Consider the following 22,432-nt stretch of genomic DNA (forward strand, 5'->3'; position numbering starts at 1 on the left):
AATTCTATTAGTGAAATGACAGACTTTATCACCCTTCAGAGGAGTTGCACATGAGCAAGTTTGGGAGGGAAAGAGAGAAGAAAGTTGAGTGATAGTGGCTCTGATATGCCCAAATGGGGGGAAATGATATTGCTTTGACAGCAAACTCCTCTAGCAATGCATTTGGCTCAAAGACTAGGAACGGCAACTTCTTCAACTATCAAGTCTGGTAAGATATTTAGAACCATCTGAACTTAGAACTAGTCGCTGCTATGTAGGCAATCAATGAACACATTTTCCAAGAAGAATTTCATGTCAATACTTGGGATATCTGCATCCTTTTATTAAGGAAGGCTGGTTGTTGATAGAAGCTAAGCATTTCTTCCTGAGCAATGATTGTACTTTGTATAGACCCTGAACAAAAGTAACAACAATGAGAGAGAGAACATTCACTGTCAGCGAACATTCACCATGAGAGACCCCTCAGTGTAGAAAGCATATTACAGGGGAGGAGAGCTTTAGCATAGAAGTATGTATTAGCAGCTCTCAAAACACTTAACTCAAAATGCTTCATTAATTAAAGAAACCTACATCCATAATATATTTAACAGGATTTAGCAGCAGTATGGTTCAATTTTTAGAAAATTCTAATGTAAAAAATTTGCCAATCTTCCAAATGATGTAATGATACTGATTTGCTAAGTACCTAATTATCGTCTTCATCATTATTTATCCAAAGACATGAAACCTTTTAGTTTTGATCACTAACTAAAGTGACTATGTAAAAAAGAAAATTTTGTTTGGAGTGATGAACATGTACATCATTTTCTTACAGGTAGAAAATGATTCGAATTACCTAGCAATTTTTAGATGCGTCTGCGGGATAACTTGTTGAAATTTAATTTTAATCACTCCAGAACTGAAGAGTACGATGTTTTTTGGATTTGTAAAGGTGGAAAAATATTGTCCTTTCATGTAATAGGAGACACACTTTTCTAGGAACTTCATAGGCCCTCCTCTATGTGGGGCTGTAATAAACCCATTTCTACAACTCATGAATTGGAAAGTTTTATCAAAGGACAAATCCTTTCACCGACCTCAGGAGTGGAAACCTCATTAAGTATTCGGTAGGTGAGAGTGTACCTTATAGGTATTACCAGTGTTGTAGGTGTTCTTGGTTTTAGCCCATGGGATCATCCATAGGCATTTTAACAACACAAGAAATGAAGACTGAGGCAAAGGAGGTCAGGACAATGGGAAAAGTGGCAAATGGCATTCCTCCAGGCAGGAGAAATACTAGCAGAATTACCACAGTCGTGCCTCTTACTAGCTTTTCTCCTTTTTCAAGGTCTGGAAAATATTCAGCAGATTTGCCAAATACAGCAGATTTGCCATTGGAGAACAGAGGCTTTGGTATTTCAAAACAGAAGATTTTTAGACACTGCTTTTGAAATGATTTCAAATCAATGTTTTTAAAGGTTGTCATCTCAGTTGTTAAATTTTTTAAATTAAAAAGGAATATTTTGCATGCACATAATAGAAAGCTCATTATGCATGATGAGATGTAAAATATTCCCTTAGGCTTTTCCCTTCCACTACCCCCTATGCAATTCTAATCTCTCCCTGGCCTACCTGCATCATCTTGGGCAGGCTTTTCCGTTTCCTGTGACCTCCTTCTCTTCCTGCCCCCATACTCCTGGCCCCAAAGGGCACTCACTGGCTTTAAAACAAAAGGCTGTGGCTCTTTAAGTTTGACTTCTGTTGTGGCAGTGGCTGCTGTGGGGATCGGGTAGCTTTTTGTTCCATATTAACTGCCGTGATGTAGAAAGATTGGTATTGAGCGAAGTAATCGAGGTGCCCTCACTCCTGAAGCTCCTCTGAACAAGTTAATTCGGAATTTGACAGAAGTGTTCAACTATTTTAACCCTGAAACATAAACTTATGTTGTATTTTGGAGGAAGGCCAGGGGAAACTGATTTTTATCATAACCTACTTATTATTTTTCCTCTCCTATGCAGGCCCACCAAGACCATCACTATGACCGATGGGGACTATGATTATCTGATCAAACTCCTGGCCCTTGGAGACTCGGGGGTGGGGAAGACAACGTTTCTTTATCGATACACAGACAATAAATTCAATCCCAAGTTTATCACAACAGTAGGAATAGACTTTCGGGAAAAACGCGTGGTGAGTTTTTAACCATACTGGTATGTTAATCTTGTTGCTGGTTCCCTCCGCTGGCCCCATATAAAATAGAATTAAGGAGCTATGTTTATTGCATTGCAAGGTGTCTGTCTTTTATCCCAGGAAATTCATAACCTGTCATTTTAATTCAATTTAGAATATGCTTACTTTTGTCAACTATAAATAACATTTTGCTAAGAAAAAGATTGAGTGGCACTCTCGCCAGTCTCCAAGAGCACACAGGACAAAAGAACTAATGTACGGGTTTATATAGCATGTGTTCTATGAATTTTCTAGGAAACTCTCAAAACTCGAATTATTCAGATTGCAAAAACCTTAAGTCTTGATGTGAGTTAAGTTTCCCGATAAGAACTAGTGTTCATTTCTCAACTCTTCAGAGAGAAGTTAAAAGAATGATTGGCAAATAGCTGGAACATGAGCTTTGTAAGTGCTCGCTGCATTTTTATTTATGTGTAGACTCAGCTATCAATCACTAGCTTATTATGAACAGAATGTGAGACCAGTCCATGCTATTTTCCAAGATAAGGGAGTTTAAGTGAGAATTACAACTGCTTTCTTCTCCTATGCTAGACGCTAATGACAGGAATAAGGATATTGTGACATGTGAGACGTGTAGCATAGACACATAAGCTGAGCCAGATTTACTGCCACCCAAGGTATTCTTGATTGCCAACACGGCTGCGGCTTCCAGTTGATGTCACAAATCTACTTTTTGCCTGAGAGTTGGGGGGGGGAAGAAAAAGGAAATAGTGGTTGAGAAGCTAAATCGTGCTTCCTTATAAATTGTGTACCTTATCTGAAGGTCAATACACTTTTAGTGTAGTCTTAGCCTCCTTGCTTCCAACCCCTGCAAGGTTTTACTGTGACTTCACCCCTCCCAAATGTCTCCACTGATCGAGGTATAGAAGTCCTTGCAAAGTTTTCCCTTTAAACATTTTTACTAAGCCATAGTTGATGCTAAGCCACACTTTAAACATCTTTATTAACCATACTTAGGGGAGCCAATTAAGTATTAAAGCTGTTGTGCTTTGTTTAAATAAGAAGCCCAAAGGCCATAATTTTGAAAATTTAAATGTTAGGAGAAAGAGCCTTTGAAAAAAATGGCAAGCAAAGGAAGACTTGAAATATCTTGTGTAAACTTATTGAGCCATTCTGTGTGTATTTTATGCATAGGTCACTTTGGCAGTCCAAGTCACAATAAAGGTTTTCAGGTATTACTAAAGCATTTTACCATTTTGAAAATGTGTTCACATTTGTTACTACACTGAAGTTTGCAGTAACTCTGTAAAGTAGGAAGAGACTGTGGGCCTCCGTTTGCTGTAAAAAAATTAAGATTCGAAGAAGTGAAATGAAGAGTTGATATTCAAACCTAGAACTTGGGTCCTAAATCTAATGTTTGCTGCCTCCGTGAGGAAATGACAGAAGGTGTCTAATTTAAGTTTGCAGTATGCCTAAATTGTGTTGAAAATCATACTTGTACTTGACATTTAAAAGTGAGAGTATATGTGATACTTCTGGAAAAAAACAGAGCAAATATTTATTCTGCACTATGAACTTTGATTATAGTAATTGAGAAAAAACATGCTGAGTGAACCCAGAGAATGTGAATGTTGACAAAATCCAAAGTAATATCAACTGATGAAAATTGTATCTTTTAGGTTTATAATACACAGGGACCAAATGGATCATCAGGGAAAGCATTTAAAGTGCATCTTCAGCTGTGGGACACCGCAGGACAAGAGCGGTAATAGTGAATTACTTTGTTTCTAGCTACCAACAACTGAGAGAAACTTCTTTTAAAGTGAATACTGGATGTGGACTCGAAAAGCGAATGTTGTGCAACTCTTCTCCAGGTTCCGAAATAGATATTTATGTCAAGAAATAAAAGTAAATTATTTAATTAACCCTAATGAGCATGATGGATTTGGTACAGATTTCAAAAATCGGATCTTCAGCAATCTGGACTTCCTTGTTATGTGTTGTCTTTGTACTTTCTAATAGGGGAGAAAAAAAAAAAAAAAACCTTCTGTAGAATTTAATTAAATTTAAGTGGGGGAATTAACATGCTTACAAGTGCGACCTGAAGAGGGAATTGAAAAAAAGGTGGTTAAGACCTTTCCTATTTGTTTTCCATTCTTCTGCAGACTCTCTGTCCTGTGTCTCCCGATTGGCCTAGTTTTCTAAGATTTGGGTCACACCATTGCTTTCTAGCTAGAATGTTTTCCTTTCTCCCCACCTTCCCTGATCCTCTCCTCTCACCAAGCCTGGCTCAGCTACTTCCTCTGAGGGGCCTTTCTAAATGCCCACCTGAAACAAATTCCCTTTTCCTGGGATCTCTTACAACACCCATCCAACCATCCCTTAAGCTACTCAATTAATTATATGCCATCTTGTAATAAGGCAGATTGTTTTCACCTATGGCCTTCTTACCCCAACAAAGCTGACAGCATCACAGGGACAGAGATTGTGCTTGGTTTTCCAGCATCTTCTCTGGTACAACATCCGAGGCAAGAGAAGCTCAGTAGACAGGAGTGTTGTTTGCTTAGAGCTGGAAGTGCTGTTCCATTATCTGATGAAAATATATTTCTTTGAGACCCAAGGTTTCAAAATGCTAAAGACCACAAGCTAGGGAAGCTTTACAATATCAGATTAAATAAGAATTGGCAGTAGGTTGTCAGAGAAGATATTTAGAAGGCACATACCTCCAAATTCAGCATCACATGTCTTAGAATGTTTATGCTTGTAAACACTTTAGTTTTTGAAATGCGTCCAAAGTGTTCTCGCCTTCAGTGACTGTAAACGCCAGGAGAGGTGCCGGGCCCTCTCCGTTAGCTCTTTTGACTGTGAATTCCATTTACACACACTCTTCAACACAGCTAGTTCTTCTGAAGTCATTCCTCACAAGAATTTCTGTTCATATGTCAGTTTTGTTGTCACGAAGATGTATGTTTTATAGACCAATTTAATTCATTTTTGTAGAAGTAATATGAGAAAATGTGGTTCCCATATGTCCTCACACATGATATGTCAGCCCAGCATGATGGTAGGCTTCTCTCTCCTGCCCCCCCAAGGCAGCTGCTCTATGAGGGAAGTGAGGAATACTGGGGACAGTCTTAGTAACACTGAGGTTATTCATCCCTTGAGAATTTGCATTCTGTGTATATATAAGGTGTAGCTATGCAACAAGATAAACAGTGTCTCATACCTCAGCCCTGTGCCTGAAAACATCTGGCAGTAGAGCCTGTATAAGATTATGGTTATCGATAAAAGTGGTATCATGGGAATGAGGAAAAAATCGTACCCCTTTTGTAAGCCCCAAAGATACCGGGCACAGCTCTAGTTCCCAGTGAGGGAGAAAGTAATAATGTGACTTTGGAATCTTTGTGTGGGGGTGGGGGGGGTGGGGGTGGGGGTTAATGTGGTCCTGCCTTTTCCCACCCCACTGACTCACCAGACAGCATGAGATTGGTGAGTAAAGTTGGAAATCAATGGCCTTTCCCCTGGAGTCACCTTGGGAAGAATGGAGATAACAAGGGAGCTGGGAAGAATGGTCCAGATATGAGCCTGTTCCAGAGCAAGAATGTCCTATCTGTGTTGCTGTGGATACAAGATGTTCACCCCAATGAAATCCATATAATAAGCACGTTTTAAAAATAGCATAGCCCCTCTTAGCAGGATGGCTCTCTATGACTTCCATGTGTCCCCACCCATGGTGACAATGACACACATCCTGATGGCGTGCTGCATGTGGGGATTTAGCATTGTCTGTGTTGTACTGGAGTGAGATGGGTATCAGGCTGTCATCATTAACACACATTTTTGAAAAGAAACCTTTACCAAGGGAGCATCTTTGAACTCTGTTTTTAAAACGTTCTGAGCCATGACTTGGAGCCAGCAGAATTGGCCGTGGCTGTGGGCCTCAGCATGACCATTAGCATGGCTGTTCAAGAAATTACAGCTTACGTCCATCCCAAGTTGTGAATGCTAGCCTCTCCCCACCCCCAATAAAAAGATCATTAACGTAAAAAAATAACTTTGCCATGTGCTATGGGCAGTGAGAGGAGGGCATGGCACAGTCTTGTCCTTAAGTGAGACACACACATAACACACAGAGACTCTCTCTCTTTCTCTCTCTCTCTAGGAGAGAACAGAGAGCAGATATCGCAGGCACACCATTGTAGTTGAGTGAGAGACAATTTTGTGAATACAGCTCGTCCCCACACAGAAAGAAAACTTCAGTAAAAGCACTATAATCTCTGTGAGCTTCCAGCACTGGTAGGAACAATTCCACAAGAAAAGAATTGAGTAAATTTTTTTGGTATTGCGTAATTATTATGATTACTGCCTTACCAAAGAAATCAAATTTGCAAATAGTCATTAAACTATCTGTTCTCTTTGCTTTGGTATTAAAAGAATCGTTCTCTACTTGAAGTCATTGAAATCTTTAATAATTTTATCTCTTGCTATTCTCTCTCCCTCTCTTTTTTTTTTCTTCTCTTAGTTAGACAAACACTTTGTGAACAAACAGTATGTTCAGGACCATGAAAATATAATGGATAACAAGTTAGAAACATAACTCCTTTCCTGTTGTAGCTCACAAGTGTAGGGTGGAATTCGAATAGATAACGAACAATTACTATATAACCTTAGGATAGTGTCAGGAAAACATAGGTGATAGACAGGTACACCAGGTGGAGCCTCTAACCCAGATATGGGTGTTAGGAAGGCTGCTTGGGAAAGTGATATTTCCTCGGAGACTGTTTTATATATATATATATATATGCTCATACACAATGTATGAGTGAGAGAGTCTTATCAAGGCTAAGGAGGTAGGAGGTAAAGGAAGCATTAGGCCAGGTTACCCACAGAAAGAACAGCATGTGTGAGAGCCCAGGGGAGAGAGTGAACTTTCTAAGAACTACAAGAAGATCAGCATGCCTGTGGGTAGTCAGGAGAGGAAGCTAGAGGGATGAGCAAGGGTCACTTCATGCAGAGCGTGACAGCGTATTGAAGAGTTCAGCCATTATCCTAAGAGCAATGCACCATCATCTAGATGTTTTTAGCCGAGAATTTACATAGTCAGCAGGAACGGATATGCGAAGGGGAGGGTCCCCAACAAAATTGGAGACAGGAAGCCTGTTAGGAAGGCTGTCGAGGTTATTCAGATGAAAGACGATAGGTTCAAAACGAGAGTAGATGGACAGAAATGAGAAGATCAGAAAATGCTTGGTAATCATACATAGGTGAAGGAGAAAGAAGCCGTGGCAACCCCAAAGGTCATGATGCATTGATAGAAGAAGAAATAAAAAAAAAAAATCAAAAAAAAAAAAAAAAGAAGAAGAAGAAGAAGAAGAAGAAATCAGAAGGAGGGGCCAGGTGGGGTCTAGACTTTCGAAGTTAGAGGTGCCTCAGTTTCCTCCAGCTGGAAACACACAACATGTAATTGGGCACACAGCATGGAGGACAGGATAAATCTACACCTATCCATTTGAGGTCCAACATAAAGGTGTCAACTGAATCAGGGAAGTAGATGAGGTTACTCAGTGAATGTATGTCGAGTGGGAAGGGACTGAGAATAGAACTCTAAGGAAACCAAAGAATCTACAAATAGGCTAAAATAGGATACCAATAATTAGGAGGGCATTTAGGACAGGAAGTGATAGTCTGTATTTCAACGTTATGTGCCTTCCTAAAAACCCATTTCCAAATTCACTTCTGTGTCAGTATAACCCAAACCTTCTCTGGTCCCTCTGTGTGGTCTCTGGTTTTGCCCATTTCTGCCATTGAAGTGTATCTCAGCATACCTTCAATTGTACTGAAGGTTTTGGGGTGGAGGAGGTAGGAGCAGGGGAGAGACAGTCTTCACACAACACGGGACAGTGTACATTCTCTAGAATCTTCCATCACAGATGAGCGTTCTTACTTTCTGTCTCCAACTACTATGTCTCTCTGACCTTGCCTTATTTTCCCTAATCATCTTTCTCTTCCTCCTTTCTTCAGTGTTTTTCCCTCTTTTTATGAGACACGGATGCCAGAGTAGAATTGAGCTTTACCCCTAGAGTGCTGACACAGGAGTTTTCTCACCAATGTTTTTTTTTTTTTTCCCTGCAAAAGAACCCCAGTTTCGGTTGCTAACATGCCCATGGTTGTGGTTTTCTGCATGTAATCATGGGCATTCATTTTTAGGCTACTGAGTGCCAAGCTTTCTTCTAGGCACAGACAAGGGAGATTGAAAAGTATAAGTTGAAGTCCCCATTTGAAAGTGGCTTTCATTTTAATTGTGGACCACAAGATATCCAAGAAAGAGTCCAAGGGGCTGTGTAAGCCAGCGTGTGATTGAACGTTACAAACTCTGTGTGTGTAAGTGCTACAGACCAGAAAGCCAGGTTGTGGTCCTAAAAAATGTCTACAACCAGATGCCCTCCCCTGACCCTTTAGCAGTCTTTCTGTCCACTCTCTCATTCTGTAGGACAATCCATTAGGGATGCTGTGGGGATTTCACATTTCAAAGGGAAATAGTGTTGTGTGTACTGCCATCATATGTTTGTGGGCTAACTTCCAGAACTATCCGCTGTGCTTTCTTGGCAGATTCCGGAGCCTTACCACTGCATTTTTCAGAGATGCCATGGGTTTCTTATTAATGTTTGACCTCACCAGTCAACAGAGCTTCTTAAATGTCAGAAACTGGATGAGTAAGTGGAACCAAGTCACTTGCATTGGCGATTTGAGGCTCCCAACAGCTCTATTTGCCTCTTTGCCTCCCAACACAAAACCAGATTGGGTTCCACAGATGAACCTTGGGAATTCACGACTTTAGCATTTCCTGTGTCACCTTCAAAGTGATGCCCTGTATGTGGCTCACCAAAGGGGGCTTGGGATCATATCTATCTTTGACACTCTTAGAACAGCCTGTGTAACTCTCACTTGATGAGAGAGCAAGCTCACCACAATCTCCCTGGAAGAAATGCATCAAATGAAAAGAAAGGGATCCATGAAAGCAACCCACATTGGCTACTAAAGCCATTCAGATGTCACCCATTTTCAAATGACACAGGCAAAATTATACACTAACCTGCTTTATTTCAATGCCTTCCTTTAAAAAGGGCAGCTTTCTTGGGATATTGCATGATCACCACTTTAATCATGATTAATGGAATTGCTGATACTTTCTAAAATCTAGGTGCTCTATGATATTACTCTTTTACAAAAACTTTTCAATGTAGGCACAGTGATGGGATATAATATTTGACAATTTATTACTTGTAACTATGAAGGAAATAAAATCAGAAAGTAACACCTATATATAGGTGTTTCAGAAAGTAACACCTATATATAGGTGTTACTTTATATATATATATATATATATATATATATATATATATATATATATATATTGCAATTGAAAGGCTATTAATTCCACTTATCCAGTTAAGTCTTAAAGGACTTCTTATAACCATGTGAGCTACGACATCTAATCTGGAAAGGAGACAGAAAAGCAGCAGCATTTTCTGAGAAGGTTCACTGGCACCTAAAAATGTATGCCCTTGTACACGGGTTAACTAATGTATGAATTAGCGGATGGGTTAATTTGGTGAGAAACTGCTCCAGAGCACATCAGCCACAGGAAGATAAGGCACAGCGTGTCTTAGCTCACACTGAAATTTTGCATTTTTGGAAAAAAAATGTTCAAAGGTAAGGAAGCTTTAAGTAGAAAAATCTATATAATTTTCACCTAACATTAAGTTAAAAGTAGCCTAATCAGTTATTGAAGATAGACTGATATGTGTCACCATAGGAAAGTAGTATTCGAGTTTCCTTTTTCAAAAATCGATGTAGCACTAAAGAGAATATTTCATTTGCATTTTTATTACAAATATGAATTTTGATCCTAACGCGGTATAGAAGCAGTGCTATGGACTGGTGATAGGCTTGTCATTTCAAGATTTGTTGGAGCTGTCTATGGCCAGAGTGATATTTCTTCAAAAACTGGGTCATGTTGGGACACCTGGGTGGCTCAGTCAGTTGGATATCCAACTCTTGGTTTTGGCTCAGGTCATGATGTTGGAGCTGTGGGATCGGGCCCCACCTCGGGCTCCAAGCTCAGCAGGGAATCTGCTTGAGATTCTCTTTCCATCTCCCTCTCTTCCTCCCTGCCATGCCATGCACCCCCCGCCCCCCACCATCGCTAAAATAAATAATCTTTACAAAAAACACCGGATCATGTTATTTCCCTGGTCAAAGTCCTCCTGGGACCTCCCAACTCACGTGGGCTAAAATCCAGAGTCTTTCACTCACCTGCAAGGCCCTGGTGATCAGGCCTTAGATTCCTGCGTAATTTACTCCGATCCTGTCCCAGCTCACTGGCCTCCAGCCAAACACCTCTCCTGCTATTCCCGGGACAAAAGGCCCATTCCCTACTTTGTGGCTTTTGTACTTGCCGATTTTTTCTGCCTGATACCTCTTCTCCCGTGTATAGAGTGTGCCAATTCTCTCATCTCCTTAAGGTTTGTTCAAACTTTATTTATCTCTTGAAAGAAGCCTTCCCTGACCATGCATCGAAACTAGTACGCTTCCTTACTTTGTATCTCCTCAGCACACTTTACATTTCCTTTTGTCACCACCACCACCTGACATTATGTTTTTCTTTGTTTACTTGTCCTTTGGACCCTCTGCCACTAGAATGTGAGCTCTATGAAAGTGCAGACTTCGTCTGCTTTGTTGCATTGCAATAGCCCAAAGCCAGGATTAGAGTCTAGCACAGAATAGATACTAAAAAAAACCCCATGTATTTCTTATTATTATATATTATTTATAATTTACATATAACTGCTTTAAATGTGAGTTCAAAAATGCAGTTGCTGCAGCGGCAACAAATACCAACAAGTTCTGACTTCCTTCATTGCTTCTCCAACTGAGTGTTTATCCTAAGATTTGTCTCTATTTCCTTTTATTATTGTATTTCTTTCTCCAAATTTTGGTGGTATTATTAGATTCTGAGGAGATAAAGAGATAATAAGATTATCAGATTCTTTCAGGGAATGATTTGTTCATCCTTTTTCAAGGCAGATAAAATTCTTCCTTATTTAAAAAAAAAGATCCAGAAGGATACTATTGGGATTTAAGATAATTAATTGGCATGTCTCATAACACTTTAATTTTTAACACCCAAATAATCACTGTTGCAGGGTAAGCAAGCTTTGTCTTCCTCCTTGGCAAACTTGCACACAGCATGCCTTGAGATAGAAAGTAAAGTAATCCCCGTAACTTCAAAAACAAGAGTTGACAGATTTTGTACCATTTCCTTCCTTCTGTCCTTCCTTCCTTCCATCCCTCCCTCCTTCCTTCCCTCTCTCTTTCTTCTCTCTTTTGTGCAGTGTATCCTGGAGAAAAAGAAAAACAAGTCACCTGTCTTAAAATTGTTTCTACATGAATTTGTGGTGGTTCAGAAATGTTCTCTTCTGATAGATCATCACCTTGGACTTCAGGAGGTAGAAAAGTAGCCACCTCGGGGCACCTGGGTAGCTCAACCACTTAAGCATCTGACTCTTGATCTCAGCTCAGGTCTTGATCCCAGGATCATGAGTTCAATCCCCACACTGGGCTCCATGCTGGGTGTGGAGCCTACTAAAAAAAAAAAAAAAAAAAAAAAATGTAGCCGCCTCTTGCAGGAACATACTTACACACTTAAGATTCCTGTTCTATTATCTCTACTGATATTTGAGGAACAAATAGTATGAAGCAGTATGTCCATCTTGGAGGACAGTTCCTCAGATGCAGGAGAGTTACGGATCGGTGATCATATAGGTGCTTCATAGCAGTTATTATTAATACTCATAATCTGCAATTTTTGAGGCATTATCTTCACTCATTTTACAGATGAAGAAGGTATAGTTGAGAACAATTAAGGAACTTGGCTAATATGATATAACTAGTAAGCAGGCAAGCTGGAGGTGAACAATTAGATTAGGAATTTGAAGTATGAAAAAAAAAAGGAATTCAAAGTATGAGCAGTCATTTGACATCACTTGTTTATAACTAATGTGCTGGGTCCATCTGCTTTCTTCCTAAGGCCAACTGCAAGCAAACGCTTATTGTGAAAATCCAGATATAGTATTAATCGGCAACAAGGCAGACCTGCCAGACCAGAGGGAAGTCAATGAAAGGCAAGCCCGGGACCTGGCTGACAAATACGGGTAAGTCATTTACTCGGAGATGTCATCTGCCCTTGCACTCTGCGGCTTAGTAGTGGAGCAGGGACTTGAGGTTGATACTGGGAAGGATTCCCTTGAGTCAATAATGGCACAAGAATGAAAAAGATCTTTCAGGGGAATGTATGTGATCTTTTAAATCGATTTCTTTAATAGTAGTAGTGGCTAACAATGGCTGAATCCTTACTACTATGTGCCAACAACTCCCCCTAGACTTTTAACTCCTTTAACCACTCATAACCAAACATAGGAGATCTAGAATCATCCCATCTTATATATGAAGAATTGAGGCATAGAAAGATTAATTAACTGATGGAAGGCCAGGTAGCTAGTAAGTAGCAGAGCTTGAATTCAACCCAAGCAGTCTGAGATCAGAGCTTGTGATCTTCAACACTATTGTCCACTGCCTTTCCGCTAATAGCTGCAAAACTCTAAGAAATAACACCTGACAAGGACATAATATTGCAATCCTCATCCTTGCTGAGCTTAAGTGGCAGATCAAAAATAATTTTAAATATCCCCCTACGATCATAAGTTGACTTCCAACACAGACTTTAAATTTAAAGCAGTTGCCTCATACCTGCCAATTTTTTACTGAAGAATTTTCCTTGAGAGCTTTAAAAATATGTATGTCTTCTTGAAACTTTTGATTCCATATAAATATAGACTATTTATTGACATGCATATCCTCTTCAGTGCCTGCTTAATTTCTAAGTCAAATTACCAGATAATTGATTAACAGGGAAGTGCTATTTTAATAGTAAATATTTATCACTAGTCTAGTTATTTCTACCTTCTTAAATTTCTTGTGAAACAGTGATAATACCTTAGCTTCAAATTCCTAAGTACCTCCTGTATCCGTTTCCTTGTCCGATATACCCACATGAGAAAGCAGCCTGCCATTTTTTACTCACTGAGAAGAAACAAGGATACTTTCCAACTCAGTGGGCAAAATAGTGATTATTTCGCAATCTCTGTGCCAGCCATGTTTGTGCCTGTTACTCATTTGTACATCTTGTTGTATCTTTTCTGATTTCTTCCTCTCAAAAATATGTATCACTTCTTCGATGCAAGTATACCATATTTTGAAACAAGTGCCGCAACTGGCCAGAATGTGGAGAAAGCTGTGGAAACCCTTCTGGACTTAATAATGAAGCGAATGGAACAGTGTGTAGAGAAGACACAAGTTCCCGACACTGTCAATGGTGGAGACTCTGGAAAGCTAGATGGGGAAAAACCAGCAGAGAAGAAATGTGGCTGCTAGACTCTACCTAGGAACTGATCATCAAAACCCCCACCCAAATATTACTTCCAAAAAACAGTGACAAACCACAAAATTGTTGTTGAGTAGACCATGCATAATGGCATGTCTTTCCTTTTCTGCCAGAAAAAAATCTATTTTACGAAACCAGAATAGTCAACAGTGTTCCAAAGAATTGACCAGTTGTCTCTGAGGCACCCTCCAAACAAGATCAAAGATTTTCTAATGTGATCTCACTGTCACGGATGCTCAGTTTGCTTTTTCTTATAAAGAAAATGAATATGTAAGAAAGTATTCAAGATGATATCAATAAGTTTTAAATCAGAAAAAAAAATTACCATGTCATATGGGGGAAAGGGATAGGAAGAATATAGAATGAATATAGGAAGGCGGAAGAATATAGAATGGAAGGAAGAAAGGAAGAATATAGAATGGCGGGGTTTTTTGTTTTGTTTTTTAAAGATTGGATTTACTTCTTATATAAAATTTGGTTTATACTTTTAGTTTTGCATTGGGGGAATATATTAGCTAAAAATGGGTATACAATGAAGAAGTCTAAAAGGATCATTAATAATGACTACTATATATACCCAATAAGCTGTCTTAGGGTGACTCAAGTACTGGTAAGGTTATACGATTGTGAATCAGATTTTTGTTAAAATGTGGGAGCCTGGATATTAATGTCGTTTTTATACTCTTAATAAATGGCAGATAGACAAGAACAGGACTGTGGACGACAGAGTACAAGAGAAATGCCCTGGGAGAAAAATGAAAGTATGAAAACATGGCATTTGGACAAATGAAATTAAATGTGTCTGTTACAGATGTCTGGAAGAATCATTTAGCCAAATTTCACTCAAGCCAATTAGAAGCTGACATTATCAGTTGGGATTAAGAATCTCCAGAGGTTTCCCCTTCCAAACAAAATTTTGGAATTCGATTGAGTGTTCAGTTTCACATCTCATTTTTCTTGGTAAAGGGTCACGAGGAGAAATTAAAGTTGTCATTTATTAAATATGTCTTGAAAAATGCAGTCAAGAAAAATTATTTAGTTTTAATTGTTTTTAGATAAACTATGTTGGTGATATGAAAACAAAAGTGACTAATAACTGTGGGTTTCTTTTTAATTTACAAAAGCATTGGAAACTCTAAATCACATTTCTACTCTCCATGCCCAACCCTGACTTTGAATCAATTATAAAAATACAGGTGTGTTGCTTTGTAGATCAACAACTTTAGGATGATGGATTGATTTTATGGTCACTCTGAGTTTTCAGGTCATTTGTCACATAAAAATTGATGATGCCTCATGCCGTATTACAATATATTTCATATTTGTTTTCATTTCTGCCTATGGCAAAATATCCACGTTTGAACTATATTACAGAGTAAGGCAGGATTGGAGCTGTGTCTTTTCTCTCTAAAAATTTGGTTAATCACTTTATTTTTTCACATAAAACAGCCTTTTCTTTTAAAAATCATTGCAAAAGGATTTTCCATTGGCCTGTTCTTATTGTACCTAAACTGGTATGGCATTGCCTTTTTATTTTTGTTTTTGATAAGCATAAGCAACTTCTATTAAACTATTATTTAAATATTTCAATCAGTTTTATCAGTAACAAAGGCATCATGCTCCAGATTTTCTCTTTTTATCATGAGTATATAATTTCGAAAGGATGGTTCTTCTTCCTATAAAATTTTGTCAGTTAAACTTCATTTTTTCCACACTCTGTGCATATTTTTTTTTCTGTGCATATTTTTTAAGTGATAAACATTAGAAACCCTAAATCACAGTCCTGCCATTCCCCCCTTGAACCTCTCTCTACAGTCGACATCTGGTATAAAATCCATTTTAGGAACACAGATCCGAGGGATTGTCTAAAATATTCTTGCAAAATTCTCAGTGTGAACTCCTCAGTCCCTCTTATTTCTACAGCATAATGCCAGCGTCTAAGATCCATCATGCTTGGGTATTACCTCCAGTGGTGTTTTTCTCTACAGTGCGATTCATGACCTCAGTGCCTGAGCCATGACGATAGAAATCTACTAGCTGACGTCCAGAATGTTTTGACTGAAAGAAAAGTGAACAGAAACAATATAATCATTGCGATGGCAAAATTTGGTAAATGTCTATGGTCATTTTATTGACTCTTCCTTGGATCAGGTTGTGATGCCCCCGGCATTTCCCTAATAGGGAGTTTAGCCTTTGTGAAATCCTAAAGGTATTCTATTTTGGGTTTGTTTTTCAGTTTCTACTCTTTTTCCAGTTATATGATTGACTTACTTTTGCCAAGGTTCTGTCATTGCCAGTTATTTGACGAACATTTATTCAGGGTCTATTTTAAGATCATTATTTGATAGCTGTAGCATGAAGCAGAGGGTGACGATGCCTATAATTATAGAACTCTGCCTATAAAAATAACAATTATTGGGCAACAGTCTCAAGAGGAATGAAATTTAAAGAAGACAAGAAAATTAATTTAAAATAGCATTCTACTTAAAAATAAATACTTGACCTAAGAAAGATATTTTTTTCTTTTCAAGTTTGACATCTAATCCCAAATTCTGTGTCACCATTGCTGCAAATGCCTTCACTTATTATTACAGAATTAATTATGTGTATTTCATTTTACAATTTCGAATTGATTTGGGATCATGAAGTATACAGGCTGCTTCAAAGAACTGCATACCTCCTTTAACAAAACAGCATGTATTTTTAGCCAAGATGTATCCTGTTACTTGTTATCTCCCAAACGCTTTGGTAAACCATATTATATTTTGGGGAAATATTTAAAATGTATATGAAATTCCTTTCTGACATAGAAATCATTTCTGGAGTGCTTACACTAGTTTGATGTTTACATTGCTCTAACACAGTGCCTCGAATACCTCTATGACCAAATTTGTCTCCAACCATATAGCTCATTTCCTATTATATCATATCTGAGAAAGGCCTCACAGAGACACCAATGCAGCTAAAGGTATTCTAATATCTTCAGCAAAGGGTTCAGGATGTTATTAGCATCTGCAGATTATTACCACCATCTTCTGGTCTCCTAAACTGCTCATGGAATGAGAGTGGGCATTGCCTGAGACTCAACTGTGAGTAGGTACAAGGTTACCTTTTAATACAAAAAACAAAAACAAAAACAAAAAATCCTTTGAAAAACATATCAAAAATAGCTGAGAAAACACTTTTTTTTTTTTGGTATGACAAGGGTCACCAGTCATGAATTGGCAAAGAGAAAATGCTGCATGCTAGGAATCGAGCTCGTGGGTCTCTGCATAAGTTTTAGAATCACAAGTCACCACTCTAGTTGATTTTCTCTCATTTCCACAGAACCAGCTATACATTGCAAAAAACTCAAAACCAGCATTTTCTAAAGTAAATATTTCATCTGTTGTTTTTAACCAGATGGGCCATTCTGTGTATCAGTGGGTGTCTTTGTTATGCTTCCAGCCTAAGTTATTCTCTGCCAGCCTGTCAAGGTAAAATGAATTGGGCGAGAGTTTTAATCAGACCTTTTCCGTCTCCTTTGTGAAAGAGAGAAGCTTGACCATCGAGAAGTACAGGACCACATTAAAACTTATTTAATAACAGCCAAAACATTCTATAAACTGTAAGTTGAATCAATTGGAAACCAACAGATTTGATGAAGTTCATATATCAGCTAGAGGGAGAGGCCGTATGTGTAACAGTGAACAACTAGGTATAGTGGAGATCCAGTACCTGTGTGTATGACACAAAATTATTCACCATTCTGTATCTCTCTTCACTTTAAAAAAGGGTACATATGCTTTCCTCAGTACATATCACAGTATAAAACATTGAGGAAAGATTCTCATCCATACAGAGTCTTGAAGTTATGAGCTCAAACTCAGATTATAAAGAGATAATATTGAAGTTTCTGGTTTTCTAAGATACTTAACTCTTTAAAAGAGAGATCTGAAAGCTGATATCAGCCAAAGAGATGGAAAAGTTGTCTTTCGCCCAATACCACCAAGCTTTAAAACATTAAAAGACAGCTAATATATGTGAATATTTTAGGGAAAGCTTTATTATTTTTAAAGATGTCCAGATACTGTCTATATTTGAAAAAATTGTCTGAGAATTCACCAAAATTGTATTTTCTTCTTGATCTTTGATCAATATGATATAAACTTATTTCTGGGGGAGTGCTGAGCTCTTAAACATGGAAGGTAGAAGTACTCAACTTATCTCACTTATCTGAGATGAGTGTTATTGCAATGCTTTATAAACCCGTGAAGATATCTGTCTCATAAAGAAGAACTGATAAAAACCATTTTTAGAAATCTAGGGAATTTTAGGAATTTATTGTCTTAGAATTCCTGGGTGGAGACCAAACAATGATGACATTGTTGAGGAAGAACTATAAAGAAAGGTTAGAGTTCAATGTCTGAATAGCATTCTTAAATATTGCAGAACACAGAGAAGGCCATATATGTGGAGGCTGATTTTTAGGTAGAAAACAAAAAAAGAGAATTAGTAACAAGAAGAGCTTTTTAAACTAGATCCAAGGCAAGTATCTATATCCATCATTTTTATCTATCAAGTAGAAGTTTATGCCCTTAGAACTAAGCTAATAATAATAAAAAAAAAACATTTAAACACCCAATATTTCATTAGTGGCATCAAAATGTGGGAAACTTTGAAACACTTTGTTGGCTCTATCTGAATTTAATTTTCTCATACATGGCACTTTGACTAATTTTTCGAGGAGTGGAATCACAAAGATGTTTCTCCGCAGAGCTCCTTTTACCAACAGCGTATGGTTATTTTTGAGCTTCATACACAGAGAGCAAAAGCATTACCAGTGGAATTGTGAGGTTATTTCAAAGAGTGTCAGCTTTTGAAGAAAAAAAAAATGTACCAAGGAATCATCTTTGGATTGACTCATTCGAATTTGTTTCCCAGTTCCTTTTCTTTCCAACAGATTTTGGAAATCATGGCTAATACCCCTCAGCTGACTTAGTCTCTAAGCATCATTAGCAAATTTTGTAAAAGCAGACATGTCTGTCCTTAACTTAATGGATCCCTTATTTAATCAATGGGTCTTAGCCTGATGTCTGCTGAAACATCAAAATAGTGTCTGTGCCTAGTAAAGTAATAACATATTCTTATACTTACTCTTTTCCTGTCCAGGTTACTTTTTTCAAATGCTCTTTGGGAGGAAGCTTAGTATTATAGAAAGGAAAGTGGGCAGAAAGAAAAATTTGGGGACCCCGATTATGTCATTAAATATCTTAGTGGCTTCTCCTCCTATGGAGTTTATTGAACCCTGTGTGCCTCGTAGGGTTCGTGTCAAGCTCAAAGGAGAATCTATCTAAGAAATTGGTTTGTAAATTATTTTCCATTTCATAAACGGGCACTATTATCACAGGCTAAGAATAATAAAAAAAATTACAGTAATAATTTAAACCACTTGTGAGAAGAAGTGTCATAGCAGGGGCAAAACACTAATTGTAGTCGTGGGTACTGGAAGCTATCGATGGTTAGCAACTTGAGGTCATTGTGTGTGATTGAAAATGTTTAATATAGCTCAAGTTACTGAGAAAATAAGAGTTCTATTTCATTTTGTATGTCATCTTGTATTTCTTCCAAGGAGTCCAATTACATTCTAGATAGTATATTACAACTTGGTCAAATCGTCCTTGTACAAATAGGGCTTTTGTGTCCATAGCCTTGTAAAAGATACCGACTGCATCTGAAAATATCTAAGAGATATAAGTTACCCTGCTTAATGTGTTACAAATAGACAATGTTCTAACCTAACACTGAAGCGCTTCACTGTATTCGACAGTCTACCTTTAAGTGATACTATTCTCATTTTTAGGCTAAGCACTTTTGGTTGTTTTGTCTGTCATCTACACAGATCTCTGTTTTGTCTAGTGCTATGAATGTAAATTAAAACCTTAAACATGGAGTTTTTATTCTCTGTGCCCCTAAGTAGACTGTGGTGCCTGACAAACACTGTTAGATCATTATTTTGTTGTACCAAAGCTCTAGTGGCTTCAGAAATCATAGCATCCAATGATTTTGTGGTGTCTGGGTTTGAATACTATGGTGGAGAAACTGTATTCAGTGATTGTTCCTGCACATTTTTCAATAATAAAAATGCATTTTTATCAGTTACTTTGTGTACTCAAAGCAAACTTATTTCTGTGCTGAAGTTGCATGTAATGGTGCATGGAGAACATTAAATCAGAATCAACATGGAACTTGCTTCACATTTAAAATGGTATCCATCAGGGCAGCCCGGGTGGCTCAGTGGATTAGCGCCGCCTTCAGCCCAGGGCGTGATCCTGGGGTCCTGGGATCGAGCCCCACATCAGGCTCCCTGCATGGAGTCTGCTTCTCCCTCTGCCTGTGTCTCTGCCTCTCTCTCTCTCTCTCTCTCTCTGTGTGTGTGTGTGTGTGTCTCATGAATAAATAAAATCTTAAAAAAAATAAAATGGTATCCATTAGAAACTGGGAAATAAGAAGTAACTTGAATTTAGCCAAGTGATTTTTATCCATCTCTCTAAAGATTGCATTTACTATTTGTTTAAAGACTGGGCTTTCAAGGAAAATGTCCTAATAATTTTGAAGGATACATGTATAAAATTAGCTGTTAATCTGTTAAAGTAGGCACCTCAATATATTAACCTCTTTCTTCCCCATAATAAGATGCTGAGGCAGGTGGTGGCAACCTCCTTAGTCCCAGACTGGTGAAAGGACTGATGTTCGAGGCCAATTCAAGACCATGACCATACAGTTTCCTTTTAAATGTTCATTTGCAAAGGCTGCCTTGTTCCCAGAGCTGCTCTCATTCCATATGTTACTTAGATAGTCTTTGCCAAGATAATGATGAGTTTTTAATTTAAAGATAAACAACTCTCCCACTGCAAGCAAATAAATCCTTGGCACCAAGCTCTCAACTTGACTCCCTGGTAGCTGTAATGCTGTTTCACATAGGCAGTGTCTTTTGCCCTTTGGTTTCTTAAGTAATTTATAACAAGTCATTAGAGACTTGCTTTTCCTAACGGCTTTAGAGGATTTTTAAATAGTCACAGCATGCCCCATATTGATGGGGAGAAAAAAAGACCATCTTTACATTCACTATCTTTAATGAGGAAAAGAGAAATCTTTTAAAAACTGTATGTAAGGTATTTGGATTATTTGCTGCCCTCTCTACCAAAAAACATTTCATTTCAATATAAAATTCTAATTCCGGGGGTGCCTTGGTGGCTCAGTCGGTTAAGAGTCTGACTCTGGGTTTTAGCTCACATCATGATCAGGGTTCTAGGACGGAGCCCCATATCAGGTTCCGTGCTCAGAGAGGAGTCTGCTTCTCCTTTTCCTCTCCCTCTGCCCACTCCCACCCCTGCTCTCTAATAAATAAACAAATCTTTAAAAAAAATAAAATTCTAATTCTAAGAATGTGAGCATTGCTCCTCTGTTAGAAACTCATTTAGGAAAAAAAACTCATTTAGGTGACTTACATTATGCTTTAAAAGCCAACACACAAATTATAATTTGACGAAGGTTATATTATAGGTATTAGAAATGTTTCAGGATAATAATCAGATTTTTGAAATTATCAAAGCTTTAAACCATTTTTGTAGGTCTCTGAGAAAGTGACTCTTCTTTACCAACAAGATTTAAATTAAAAACAATAAAACAAAACAGCAGCGAGGTTAATAGTAGACAACTTCAAACTGCTTGATTCTCCAGAGAATTTTATATCATGACTCATTCACCAATGAAAAAAATGAAGAAGGAGTGATTTGGAGTCGTGCTGGTAAACTACTGGATTATGAATACATGCTGCCTGGCTTCGTAGACCCTCTTCTCCTTCCCTGACTCCTCAGAGCAGCTCGGCATGCGTCCTCTAGGCAAAGGGCGTAAAGTCAAAATAAGACCACTCAGCTGAACCTTTCAAGAGTAGTTTTCCCTTGACTGAGCCTTCTGGAAACATGGGTTTTCTCAGCATATTAGGAAAACATAGACAAAAATCGAGATACAGATTCCTAAAACTCATTAGCTCACCACTGCTCAGGATTCAAAGAACTGGGAGGATAATTCATTGTTCAAATAAAAGGAATGACTTCTACAAAGAACACATGAAAGACTATGTTGCATGGAAGATGACTTAGACGAGGTTGGGATTCTTCACGGGCCAAGTCCAGCTGCACTGACGTCCTAGCTCTTCCAGGACACACCTGGTCTGTCTGTCCTCCGGAGCCTGTGCACCTGCGCTTGCCTCTTCCTGGACCCTTCCTCTGCCAAATGACACCCTGTGGTCACTTTCCTAGCCTTCCTCCTGTCTTTGTTTAAATGGTATCTTTAAAGAGAGAGGTCTTTTTTTTTTTAAGATTTTATTTATTTATTCATGAGAAACACAGGGAGAAGCAGAGACACAGGCAGAGGGAGAAGCAGGCTCCCTGCGGGGACCCCCATGGGGGACTCCATGCCCAGGTCCCAAGATCAACCCTGGTTCGAAGGCAGACGCTCAACCACTGAGCCCCCCAGGCGTCCCAAAGAGAGAGATCTTATTTAAGATTACTCTCCTAGTTAACAATCCATTGTTACCACATTTAAAATTATCAACCTGTTTAAAATCGCAACCACAACCATAAACCCCGGTAACTCCTGATCCCTGTGTTCTGCCTTATTTTTCTTCACAGTCTTGGGACATCTCTGACTTTATTATGTTCTTTTTTTTCTTTTCTTTCTTTTTTTTTTTTTTTTGTCACTAGAATATATTTACATGAA

At 38.3% G+C, this 22,432-nt stretch overlaps 1 protein-coding gene and 1 long non-coding RNA gene across 11 annotated transcripts in view; one reads left to right on the top strand and one right to left on the bottom strand.

The window, feature by feature from the left end:
* Nucleotides 1-19,810, top strand: part of RAB27B (RAB27B, member RAS oncogene family) — a 139,355-nt gene extending 119,545 nt beyond the window's left edge. For 7 of the 10 annotated variants that reach the window (XM_072757891.1, XM_025997638.2, XM_072757890.1 and 4 more), the window contains 5 exons: nucleotides 1,998-2,169; nucleotides 3,846-3,931; nucleotides 8,776-8,879; nucleotides 12,257-12,380; nucleotides 13,470-19,810. In XM_072757891.1, the coding sequence (XP_072613992.1) occupies nucleotides 2,017-2,169; nucleotides 3,846-3,931; nucleotides 8,776-8,879; nucleotides 12,257-12,380; nucleotides 13,470-13,659 (657 nt within the window). In that variant the 5' untranslated portion in view covers nucleotides 1,998-2,016 and the 3' untranslated portion in view covers nucleotides 13,660-19,810. Of the gene's footprint in view, nucleotides 1-1,327; nucleotides 1,458-1,997; nucleotides 2,170-3,845; nucleotides 3,932-8,775; nucleotides 8,880-12,256; nucleotides 12,381-13,469 lie in introns of all 10 variants that reach the window. The other 3 variants (XM_072757885.1, XM_072757884.1, XM_072757888.1) reach the window with 1 other exon arrangement.
* Nucleotides 11,305-11,811, bottom strand: LOC140598994 (uncharacterized). The gene is made up of 2 exons (XR_012001547.1): nucleotides 11,661-11,811; nucleotides 11,305-11,567 (listed from the first exon to the last, which is right to left on the bottom strand). It is a non-coding gene; the product is annotated as an uncharacterized lncRNA (long non-coding RNA).
* Nucleotides 19,811-22,432: the final 2,622 nt, after the last annotated feature.

The sequence above is a fragment of the Vulpes vulpes genome, chromosome 5, assembly GCF_048418805.1.
Source record: "Vulpes vulpes isolate BD-2025 chromosome 5, VulVul3, whole genome shotgun sequence".
NCBI lineage: Eukaryota > Metazoa > Chordata > Mammalia > Carnivora > Canidae > Vulpes > Vulpes vulpes.